General features: G+C 47.1%; 1 protein-coding gene across 3 annotated transcripts; it reads right to left on the reverse strand.

Moving 5' to 3' along the window:
* Nucleotides 1-1,327: 1,327 nt before the first annotated feature.
* Sox17 (SRY-box transcription factor 17) lies at nt 1,328-10,301 on the reverse strand. Of its 3 annotated transcripts, XM_028893662.2 has the most exons (4): nt 6,646-10,301; nt 5,519-6,404; nt 3,577-5,312; nt 1,328-3,110 (listed from the first exon to the last, which is right to left on the reverse strand). In XM_028893662.2, the coding sequence occupies exons 3-4, from the start codon at nt 3,881-3,883 to the stop codon at nt 2,161-2,163; spliced, it is 1,257 nt and encodes a 418-aa protein (XP_028749495.1). In that variant the 5' UTR covers nt 3,884-5,312; nt 5,519-6,404; nt 6,646-10,301; the 3' UTR covers nt 1,328-2,160. The 3 variants fall into 3 exon arrangements, with proteins under 3 accessions (XP_028749495.1, XP_037058344.1, XP_037058345.1); XM_037202449.1 differs by having other exon boundaries at nt 3,577-6,404; XM_037202450.1 differs by lacking the exon at nt 6,646-10,301 and having other exon boundaries at nt 3,577-6,638.
* Nucleotides 10,302-12,040: the final 1,739 nt, after the last annotated feature.

Below are 12,040 nucleotides of genomic sequence, written 5' to 3' on the forward strand. Positions count from 1 at the left end.
TGGGCAACCCTTCTGCTTATTACATAGTCCACTGAGAACTCCTGGGAAATCCTGCAAATGACCTTAGGCTGGAAGCAGACCAGCCTAAGGTCCTTCTCTCTGGGACCACAGAAAGAAAACAATATAGGACAAGGAAGAGCACTGAAAGAGAAATCAGCCTGGAAGCCAGGCATAGTGCACACACCTTTAGTCACAGCACTTGGGAGGCGGAGGCAGTCTACATAGTGAGTTCCAGGACAGTGGGAGCTACATATTAAGACTCTGTACACACACCTTTAGTCACAGCACTTGGGAGGCGGAGGCAGTCTACATAGTGAGTTCCAGGACAGTGGGAGCTACATATTAAGACTCTGTATAAAAAAAAAAAAAAAAAAAAAAAATCAGCCTGGGGGATGCGGCTTGGCTTGGTTGTAGGGCACTTGCCTAACAGGCACAAGACTCTGGTTTCCATGGTTTATGGCAGGGACTGAGAGGGAGAAAGGAAAAGAAAATAGGTTAGAGAACCACCCTGAAGTGAACTTTAAATTTCTAAGTAGAAATTCTTTAATGATTACAGTCACTTCTAGTATGTCCAACAAAATAGGCTCAACCTTGTCACTGGAATTGTCTACCCTTCCATGCCTGGTAATCAGAAACCCCCTTTAAAAATGTGCATTGCCATTTCCAAGAGAACCCAGTCTAATCCATCAGCTTCAAGCTCTCCACCATATGCTTTACATGCTGACCAGAATGTTAATTCCAGTGCCCACCTATGCCCCTACACAAAGGGACTGTAACTACATTAAGAGCTAGTAAGGGGGGGGGGGCTGGGCTGCAGCGGTGGCAGTGGCCATGGCGGTGGCAGCGGCGGCGGTGGCGGGTGCTTTACCTGCTTGATCAGAGGCCACGGCTTCAGTCCCTAGCATGGAGGGTGGAGGAGAGATCCACTTTGCCAAACCTTTGTAAACGTGGCAGCAATGTGTTCTTTTTTTTTTTTTTTTTTAATCACTTGGAAAACGAGAGAATATTGCCCAACTGGCTTGCTCAGGCGATTGTGCAGAAGGACACTGAGGAAACACCTGGTACAGGAAATGCCCACTACAGGCCATCAGTTCCCATGGTCTCCATCTGTACTGCAGCAATCAGCACAGATTTGCAGGGGCTAATAGTTGAAGCCTTGCACCTATTTCTTCACAATGGAGGGTAAAGGAGGCATGCAGGGCAAGTGCACCGCACACAAATAACTCCTGGGAATCCTGAATTTGAAACCTACAAAATGCTGGAATGCAACTATCCACATTTGTTAGCTATAGTAAAATCCACTGTTGAAATACATACTGAAGATCACTAACAGTCACAAAACAAATTTTATTTTGATTAGTTCCTGTGACTCTTAAAAATGTGGGGATTAAAGGCAAATTTTGTGAAAGGAGGGACCAAGACTTTTGGAAGAAAAGACAAACATATATATCTGAAAAGTTCCTTTAGGCAGGTCTCAAGACTATGACTGAAAAAAAAAAACAGAATTATAAACATTTACAACATTATTTTTAGGAATCAATATCATTTGGAGTGTACAAAGCAAGTTCATTCTGTGAGAAATCTTTTTGTAGTTGAACAATTATATCACATCTGAACATTTCAATTGTATATTTAGGGCTTATTGAAAGTATTTAGGTGTACCATTATAAGAAAATGAAAATTTTACAATTAGCTATACACTTCTAATTGTAGAATGTTCACTGTATCTTTAAATTAATTTCCTATAAAACCAATGTGATAGATTGATTTTTAAAAAGATTCTAGATTTTAATTTTCTTAAAATTGAAAAAAAACCAGTAAGGACAAAAATTCTTTGCATCAAAACATTTTCGAAGATTGAAAAAAAATGAAGAACAAAATTTCTTTGGATCAAAACACTTTCGAGAAATGGAATAAGTTGGTGAGACATTAAGAAACTGGTTGAAACTGGACCAGTGGTATGGGGGAACAAGTCCCTCGATACACTTTTTAAAAAATCTCATATAGCCCCTCAACTGTTCAAGTGGCAGACAAAATAAATTACCATAAATTATATGCCAAGGCAACTTAAAAACAAAACAGCTTGACGCTAAGGATTTCCTTAGCGCTTCCAGGAAGTGTGTAACACTGCTTCTGGCCCGCAGGCCTGGTGGGCAACCGTCACATGTCAGGGTAGTTGCAGTAGTAGACAGCCGAGCTAGCGTCGGACACCACTGAGGAAATGGCTCCGTGGCTGTCCGAGAGGTTCACGCTGCAGTCGTGTCCCTGGTAGGGAAGACCCATCTCGGGCTTGTACACAAAGTGCAGATACTGTTCGAATTCCGTGCGGTCCACCTCCCCTAGGAGCTCGGTGGTCTGGCTGGGGTCCGTGCCATCCCGGCAGGGCAGAGCCTCAGGAGGAGGCGAAGGCTGCCCCGGGCCGTGCGCCGGGTGCTGCGGCGGCGGCTGCGGAGGTGCTTGGGGTTGCAGCTGCTGCTGGGGCTGCGCATGGAAACCGCGCCCCGCGCTTGCGGCGGGGGAGCCCATGGCGCCGTAGTACAGGTGCAGGGCACTGGGGGGCGCCAGAATCCCCGGCATCGCAGGACCCGAGGGTTCTGGCCCCACTCGCATGGAGCCAGCGGGCGGCTCGGCGGGCACCGTGTAGTCCGAGACCTGCGCGTAAGTGTAAGCGCTGGCCCCCGGGCAGTCTCCCGGCAGCGGGGCAGCGAAGAAGGCCGGGTCCTGCTCCACGCCATCCAGCGGGGATGTGTCCGGAGTGGGCAGAGTGTAGCCGTCGAGCGCAGGAGCGCCTAGGCCCTGGCAGTCGCGGTAGTGGGCGCCCATGTGCGGGGGCAGCAGCGGCGGGCCGGCCGCGAACCCCGGCTCCGGGAAAGGAAGGCCCAGGCCGTCCATGGCCACGCGACCGCCCTCGGGGCCCAGCGCGCCGGCCTGAGGCTCGGCCAGAGCGTGCAGGAAGCCTCCCTCCACCCGCTTCATGCGCTTCACCTGCTTGCGCCGCCTCGGCCGGTACTTGTAGTTGGGGTGATCCTGCATGTGCTGCACGCGCAGCCGCTCGGCCTCCTCCACGAAGGGCCGCTTCTCCGCCAACGTCAGTGCCTTCCAGGACTTGCCTGCAGGGAAAGTGGAGTTACCCGCCTGAGTCCTAGCGCCCAGGCCCCTCTCTCTGCAACCTTCAACTGGGCGAGCCGGCCAGGAGCAGAGTCGAATTAGGATGAAAATCTCGAGATGAAAGTCTCAGGTCTCCTTAAAGGCCTCCTAGAAGGGGCTTCCTCCCTTACTTATCTCCCCTTAATTCGAAAAACTAGCAAAGACCCCTGGGCTGTGAAGGGGTCGGACCAGGCGTGTCCTGGTCGCCTCTCCGAAGCGCTGAGAAACCCTTGTATTTGCTCGTGGGGCCCAAAGACCAAAGCCAAATGGTGCTTTGGTGAGACCGGGAGCTGAAGGGACAGAGTCTACAGCACACCGATTCTGTCGGGCGCAAGACAAGGGAAAAAACACCTTTTGGCTTTAGAAAGTGGGTACCCGATTCGCTGGTGCGCGCAGGGTGGCCTGGATCCCACCCCCGCTCCGACTCACCTAGCATCTTGCTCAGCTCTGCGTTGTGCAGATCCGGGTTCTGTTGTGCCAGACGCTTGCGCTCGTCTTTGGCCCACACCATAAAGGCGTTCATCGGCCGCCGGATGCGAGACTCAGTCTTGGCTCGACTCGAGGTCCCGGCTGGCGCCCCGCTACTCGCCACCACTTCGCCTTTCACCTTTACGTCCCCGACGGGGCTCAGGGACTCGGCCCAGGGGCAGGGGCCCAACCCGGCCATCACCGCGGGCAGCGCGCTCCGGGGCTGGCTCTGGTCGTCACTGGCGTATCCCGCATCCGGGCTGCTCATGGCGCTCCAGACCGACCCCGAGCTCCGCTACCTGCCACCGGACACGCCGCTTCCCCCGACTTCGAGGCAGGAATGGGGAGCTAGCCTAGAGACGCCCAGAGGAACGCGCGGAGTCCGCGCGGGCTCGAACCTCCCGCTGCTCTCCGGGCTATGCCTAACTCACCGGTGACACTGAGGGTGTCCCCCAGCCGCCGGCCCTTTTCTTTATAGATGCGGCCAATGGCGCGGCGGGGGCGGGCCGGACCCTAGTCCTTAGGCCCCCGCCCAGCCGGTGGTCCGAGTCCCAAGTCCCAGTTCAGCCCCGCACCCGCCCTTTTCCCCTCCCCCGGAGAAGGAGCACTAGGACTACACCTGCCGGGGGGAGAAACTGGCTGGAGCCAGGCTCTGGCGCCAAGTCCTCTCCGTCTTGGGAAATAGGAGTGCTGAAATTCAGCTGTCTAGGGGTGCTCACTGTACCGGAATATTGAAGTACTAGCCACAAGGTAGTTCACATTAACATACTAGGTATCCATTCCAATAAAAAAAAATTACCGGAGGCAATTACCTTCATATGGTTTTTCAGAGAAAAAAAAATACTGTTGTTCTCCCAAGAACTCATCATGCTTACATTATATTAAAAATGTCGAAGGTAAATTGTATTTTTTAAAACCAAAGTTTAATATAAAATGTACGTCACCGACATTTCACTACTCAATGAGTTAAAAGTTCAAGTCAACCCTTGGGAATTTCTGTATTAAACATAAAATACATATAACAAAAACTGCTGGCGTGTGTTCAGTAAAAGAGGCAAGATTTGGTATTATTTCTAAAGACTTGTAAGAGGCCATGGTTCCATCCCAAACACCACAAAAATAAAATATAAAATAAAATGCAAAAACAGCAGCACTGTGATGTTCGTTGGAGGAAAAGGGTCAGCCCATTTAAGCAGCAAAATCCATACCCTGACAGATGGTTACAGCATTTCTATATATTTCTTAACCCTGGAAAGAAAACCACCAGTGCCCTTAAATTTACTCCAGACCTGAAAGCACTTTTCTCTGGGCTTCTAAACATGCCGGTCTAGAGTGATTATCCCAGCAGCTACTCACTCAGCACCCTCCGAACCTTAGCAAATTAATTTAGCCCCCAACCAGTCTCTAGTAGGTAGGGCTATAGTTACCAGGAGAGGAAATAGACTGGAGGCTAGTACATGCATTGGGAGGATGTTACTCACAGCTAGCAGCCGACCTTCAGACCAGAAGTCCAAAAGTATGCAATTCATAGTTGCATGCGTGTTAGTTTGCATATTGGTGTTGTTTTCTAAGAGAACCAACATAGTCATACTTGCATAATTTCAAGGGAGGAAAATTGAAGGACTGGGGACATAGCTCAAACCACTCACCAAGCTGGAGAAAGTCTATGTGATGGCTGTGATTCTGCAAATCGAGCACTTGAGAAGTGGAGGCAGAAAGATAAGTTCAATATCACCCTCAGCTACATGTGGAGTCAGAGGCCAGCCTGAGCTAAATGCAATTCTCTCTTGAAAGAGAGAGGAAGGAAAAGAGGGAGCGAGGGCGGGAGGAAGGGGACTCAACATAGTAGTTTCCAAAACAGATTTTGTTTGCTATGAAGGGCTGATTGAAAAGGATCACTTACTCCTCTGCCTGGGGGTGGTCCTGCGTGTGTCCGTGTGTCCGTGGGGACAACTGGTTGAGGCTTTCTTGTGTGTTGTTTCAGAGAGCAAGTCTGGCTTACTGCAGATTCCAAAAAGCACAGAGCTTTTGCTAACTCTTGGCCTGCAGTTTCTGGAATTACTTTTTCTACAAAGAACTCTGGGTATGAAAGCCAGTTTTTCTTTAATGTGTTATGTTGTAAAGCAATGGTGAATCTCCATCCCGTTTACAGCTGGTAGCTGTGCTGCAGCAACAGTGGCAGTCCTTGAAGCTCCAGGTCTGGAAGGTTCATACGAAAGGGGAGGGGGCCAATCGGCTTCAAGATATTAGAGAAAACGTTATTTTTAATTGGTGATCTGAAAGTCATTGATCTTAAATTTAACTGATGATGTGCTTTTCCTTAAGGCTTTATGTTTTTCTGAAAAGCATATTGGCTTGAAAGTAAAACAAAAATTGCATTGCAAATGTGTAAGTAAGGGAACCATAGGGGTAGAGAACAATATTACAAATTAATCCCCTAGCCAGGTGCTCTTTAAAAAATTTTTTTTTTGTTATTTGTTTTGAAGAGGGTCTCCCTATGTAATCCTCCTGCCTCCCATCCACAGTATCACAGTCCCTGACCTCCACAGTGGACTCTTAACAGACATCTTTTCAAAGATCTCAGGACTGAATTTTCCCTTTCTGTGAAATCTTTTATAAACCAAGGGTTTTGTTTGGAATGAAGATTGAAAGCAGTACCGGATCCAGAATGCATTTCTCTGTCTTCTCTGTTGACTGATTTCTCCGAAAGGTAATTCAGGCGTAAGTCTAGAAAATGTATTTGCACAAATTTACCTGGGTCCCTCCTGTTCTTGCTCGGTGAAGGGAACCTAGAATACCGAGAAAGTGGTGGAAAAGAAAGGCCAAGGGCGCCCCACCGTTATTTGCGCTCGTTCCTAGCGATTACTCATCTGTCTGAGAGAAAGCCCAAGGCACTAGGAGTCGGAGCGTCCACATTTTGGCTTTTCTTCCCCATTACCTCCCTTGGAGTCCCAAGGTAGCACTTTACTTAGCAAATCTTTCAGTAAATGTGGCGCTTTCCCGAGACTGGTCCCCTTCCCATCCTCTTACCTAGATCTAAGTTCTGCTGACCATTCTCTTGACAGATATTTTAGAGGAGTGTTGGGGGCGACCGCCCCGCAGACCCGCCCCGCAGTGTGTGTAGACCATATTTCAGTTTCTTCACTAAATGAGTGTTGAAAACGGAGCTCACGACGTTATCAAAGCCAGCCACAAATGCCACATGTAAAGAAGCAAACATCCGGAGCGGCTTCCTGCAAGCCTTGCTTCTCTCAACTCTAGAGATTTACTGGGGTGGGGGTGGGTATCTGGAGTATGAGCCTGGCGCGCCTGTGTGCTGCAGCTTGCACACTGCAGGAATTCTGGGCGGCTACTGACGGAGCCACATCCCCATGCAGAACGCGAGGGTCGAATTGCTGGGCAAGGAAGCGACTAATGTAACAAGAAGCTGAGCCTGCGGCCGCTTGGTGCCTGTAGCAAGCGGGTAGGTGATCAACTGGTAAAGGAAGAGTCAAAGCAGTGCTCTACCGCAGGCCTCTGAGTGAGCGGTGATTTTTCGCAGGTTTTGTGGGAGGTTTTTTGGTGTTGGATGGCCTGGGCTTGTAAAAGGACACTCAAGTTCATTGCGCAGGATCCTGTGGGCACCCAGGCAGGTCCATGGTCTCTGGAGAACAAGTTCATGGAGGCGGAAAGGAGAGCGCTGGCTGTCACCCTGGGGACACCCCCACCGCCCGCACCCCCGCAGGCTCTAAGATAAAGAGACAATAGTACTCCTGTTCCACCTAAAAACAGGGCTTCAGAGGCCGCCTCTAGGAGCCACGAGGGAAGTGCACGGCGCGGAGCGTCGTGACCAGGGCTCCGCACCTCCCAGGTAGGGCCACGCAGAGCGACGCCGTGGATTGGCAAGTCGCACCCGGGCACTAAACCGGCACCGTCACTCCTCCCCTGTCTACCTTTCACGTCCATCCCCGGTCCTTGGTCAGTCCCCTTTGGGTCCGGGATGGAGATCTAAATTCGCGACCAGGAGGGGAGAGAAAGCGAAGAAAAGAGTGGAGAGAAAGATATAGGACCCCTCGGCGATTTTACAGGACCTTCAGGCCAGACCCTGCAGTCTTGGCTACACCCAGCTCTCCCACAGGACCTCAGAAAGTTTTCCCCAAGATTAACTTCGGGGACTCATTCTCCACAATTCTGCACCCTAAGTGGGCGGGATCTCATGTAACTCTGTTCGAATCCCTCTAACTCGTGGCTCCTCTCCTAAACCGCTAAACCCCACTCTAGCAGCGGGCGACTCCCAAGTCCGAGCCCTCCTTGCTGCTTGGCCCTGCCTGAGGTTTGAGCAGCGAAGCAGGAAATGCGCGGTTCCCGCTTGACTTCCCAGCTCAGAAACTGGTCTGAGGAATGTTTCTTAGAACCCACACCCCCAACTGCGATCCCCAGATGAAGTATGGACTCTCGCTTTATTGCCTGGTCTGTGGAACTTCAGGTTCTCTTGGAAAGGTGATCTGAGAGCGAGGAATACAGCTTTGCTCACATTTCTCTGGAGTCTTCCTTGGCCTTTTTAGGTGGTGGTTACTGCAGCCTGTCACCATTGTGGCCACCCACACGCTAGAAGAGACCAGCGCTTCCTTGGAGAAATATAATTCTCAGTGACATTCTTAGCAACAGATCCACGGTGAGCAGAGCATTTGCACTCTCACCCAAAGGAGAGCAGAAGGACAGGGCATGCTTCCTAGGAATGTCTAGTGTGGTGTCTTTGCTCTGATTTATTAAGATCCAGCTGCACGTTCTCAGTCTATGCTCCTATAATAATCTGGTCTTGGCATGTGAAAATGATGCTGACCACAGAGAGTCGAGCACACTGTGTTTTCTTTTGTTTTGTTTTTGTAGCAGAAGTAATACGCATCTTTTCACTCTGAAAACCCTGCTTCCAAGATCCACTAGGAGGACTGACCACATGGTGCCAGATGGTTGGTTAGGGAAAGGTGTGCATTCTGTGATCATAGAAAGATCCCAGTTAAATAGGTTGGAGGAACTGCCACTCCCGACAGCCTTCATTACCTCCTGTGTGCACCTCACTGGACCCTAATTTATCTTCCAAAGCTTAAAAGCAGAAAGGAGAACGTTAGAAAACCTTTGTGGGTTCCGCAGCTGCTTTCAACTGTCGGTTACCTGGATGCTCTTCTCTATCCATTTGTTCGACTTGCCAACAACTTTCTCTTTGGTTTATTCATAGGAACACAGGCCCTTATGTTCCCTTCATCTTTCACCCTAGATCACACAGTTCATCAGTCTTTAATAAATACTTACAGACAATAGAATGGCTGTCCCGATCAGTCCCAGTGTCTTACTTCTATTTGAAAAACTAAAAACCACCTCCATAGGCCTTAGCAGCTCATCTGTATAGGCCCGTGGTCACAAGGCTTCTGGAGAACAATATCCTTTTCCCTTCTTCAGTAATTCAGTTTGCAACTGAAATCACACATTACTGAGCATTTAAGTCCTGAGGCTATCAGTGTTGGATAATTTTACACATAGCTATGACACAAAAGTAAATGTCTATCTTTGGGGCATTTTGGAAGTAATCTTTGAAATTAATTTCTTCAAAAACATGGTATTGTTTACAAAGCAGTTTCCCTAGCTTGTCTAACCCTTACAACTGCCCTGGAGCTTTGTGAACCCACAGTACCACAGTCTCCTTTGGCCGAGGAGACTAAGGTAGAGAGGATCAGAGACTTAAAGCCACATGACAAGGGTTCTTGGACCATCTAATTTCCCTAACTGTAAACAGTAACAGATCTTATTTTGAATTAATTTCTGTGCCATGTTTATTAATAACGAGAGACAAATTGGAATTTACAAGGTCGAAATAGAGAAGGAAGTTGGCAGCGAGGGATTAAGGATCCTGGGAACACAATGCAATGTTCTTATTAACTGGGTTGTGATGATTTTGGTATCAGAAATACAGCAATGCAAAAGGAAAACATATTTGGAACATCTAAGTTTTTAAAGAGACAGTCTAAGCCTTGCATAATGTTTCATTTATTTTGACTCTTGTTTCCTATAGACAAATTCTAATTCACTGAGCTACATGAGGTCAAAGACTGAGCTAAAGTTCACATAGAAGGAAAGCAAGTTTTATCATTGTGTGCCATGTTCTCAGGCTGTAAAAGACTTTGTTGTCTATCATGAACTGTTGTAATCTCTCATTCATCACCTACTTCAACCACTAGCCTTCAATATACATTATCAAAACTGTTTTAAAGGCAAAAAAGTCATAGCAGTTAGATAAATTCTCTGTGCTCTAATTGATCTTAAGAAAAAATTTCAATTATTTTGTCATGAAACAGAAAGTTAAGATACAAAGCAATTTAGTGATTTGCTTGATGCTTCCAATAATCCCAAGAGATAATACTGTTCACTTAATCAACAAATAATTATCTGGTTCCATTAAGTGTATGGCTCAGCATCCCGAATTGTCTGGTAGTGAGCAAAAACATGGGGAATGAGCTACTTAGGACTGAGTTCTGCTTCGGCAACACACTAGTTGTGTATGTTTGGAATGCTGTGAAATCTCTGTAAAGCTCACCTGAGAAGTGGAGCACAGTGACAATATCAATGACTCCTTAGGTTTTTATGAAGATGAAGAAGTTCATTGTTCACGAACTCCTGGGAGTAAAATAGGGCCAGGCACATAGTTAATATGTGTACATTTAAACTGAGAGAAAAATAGAAGCTGCCATTGTGTAGGGCATAAGTGAATGCAGCCGCAGAATAAGCGTGTTTCATAGCAAGTTAACATTCTGATAGAAGCATCTTATTGCCGTGCGTTTATCAAAGTTTATTGCAAAGTTTTTAGGGAAGCTTCTATAACTACTGTGTGTTTTCTGACAAAAACCTGTGCAGGACACTCTTATGTCACTGTCATCTAAGTCTCATATCTAGCATATTTTGCAAACTGCCCCAATACTGTATTTTTTCTGGGTCTGCATTACAGAATTATATAGAATATTTTGTTGTCAAGTCTTATCAATCTTTCCCCAAATCTCTATTAACTTTCAGAGTCTTACTCTGCAAGAATACCCACAGCCTAGTCAGGCAGATGATGGCCCACACGTCCTGCCTGGGCGGGAAAAGCACTGGTGATGTTCACCTCAGTCACTTGGTCAAGTTAGTGTCTGTTCAGTGTCTCCACCTGGAAGTCGCCATTTCCCCATTAATACTTGTTTTTTTTTCCCCTTCGGGGGAAATTCTACTGTTATGATAAATCTTGCTCCTTCTCTGACATCCACTTGCTGGCCTGGACCTGCACTTGACCATGACAAGTGTCAGGAAGGACTGGTTTTCTACTCTGCTATTCCTTGTATGCTCATGTTAGGTGTTGAACAGTTCGCCGACTTTAGTTGCTGTCATTACACAGTCTCCTGTTGCCTCAGATTTGACCTTCAGAGCCCCCTTTGAGCCTTCCCCCTCGCCCTCTGATTCCTGGTCATTTCTGGCCATTTCCATGCATCCTGCAAAACCAGACATTCCAGATTCATTCTGGACTCTCCTTGTCTCATCCCTGTCTCCGGAGTCAGAGGCGTCTGTTTCTGGAAGAAAGCATTTAGAGAGGAAGGCCTGGCTTTTGTGGATCCTGAGGCACCACTATTTCTAGGCACACTGAGCAGACAGAAACATACACATATCTCCACACCACATCATTAATAGCACCTTTCTTTTGCATGGTTTCAATGGCCAAGGGTCTTAGACTAGAAATTTTAGATGGAAAATTCTAAAAATGAAAAATTCAAAGTTTTAAATAACTTACTATAGTATATTGCTATGATTATTAACCTCTTACAATGTGTCTTAATTTATAAATTAAACTATCATTGAAATGTATGTATAGGACAAACAAATACAGAGTTCAGTATTATCCTTGACTTTAGTTGTACACTGGAGGATCTTAAGGCATATGCCTCACGGATAAGGAATTTTGTATATGCAAGTCCATACATACACATATATAACTATTCCTATATACATGCCTACATGTATATGTTCACATATATGCCTTGAGTTGAGAATACATCCAGTTCCAATCCCATCCTAAGGTTCCTTCAAGGTATGTGTGCAGGAACACAGAATCCATTTCTCACAATAAAAATCGAGAGACACACATGTCCCTCCATGCCTGTGCACTTTCTCACAGTAATCATCCCCCAACCACACCATCCCCCATCCATGCCATCTCCCAATATACACCCCTCCAGGTCTGCCAGAAATTCTGGGTGGCCCTTCTCCGTTTGCCTCACCTCACAGATTCTGTGATTATACACAAGTTTCCTTATCCCCAATTTTCTCATTTAAATTAAAGTAGCAAATGTAGCCATAAACAAAAACCATTTTCTTGTTCAGTGTCTATTTTGGCTACCAAATTCTTTTGGAGTTAGTTAAAAATTAA

Source organism: Peromyscus leucopus, chromosome 2 (assembly GCF_004664715.2).
Source record: "Peromyscus leucopus breed LL Stock chromosome 2, UCI_PerLeu_2.1, whole genome shotgun sequence".
Taxonomy (NCBI): domain Eukaryota; kingdom Metazoa; phylum Chordata; class Mammalia; order Rodentia; family Cricetidae; genus Peromyscus; species Peromyscus leucopus.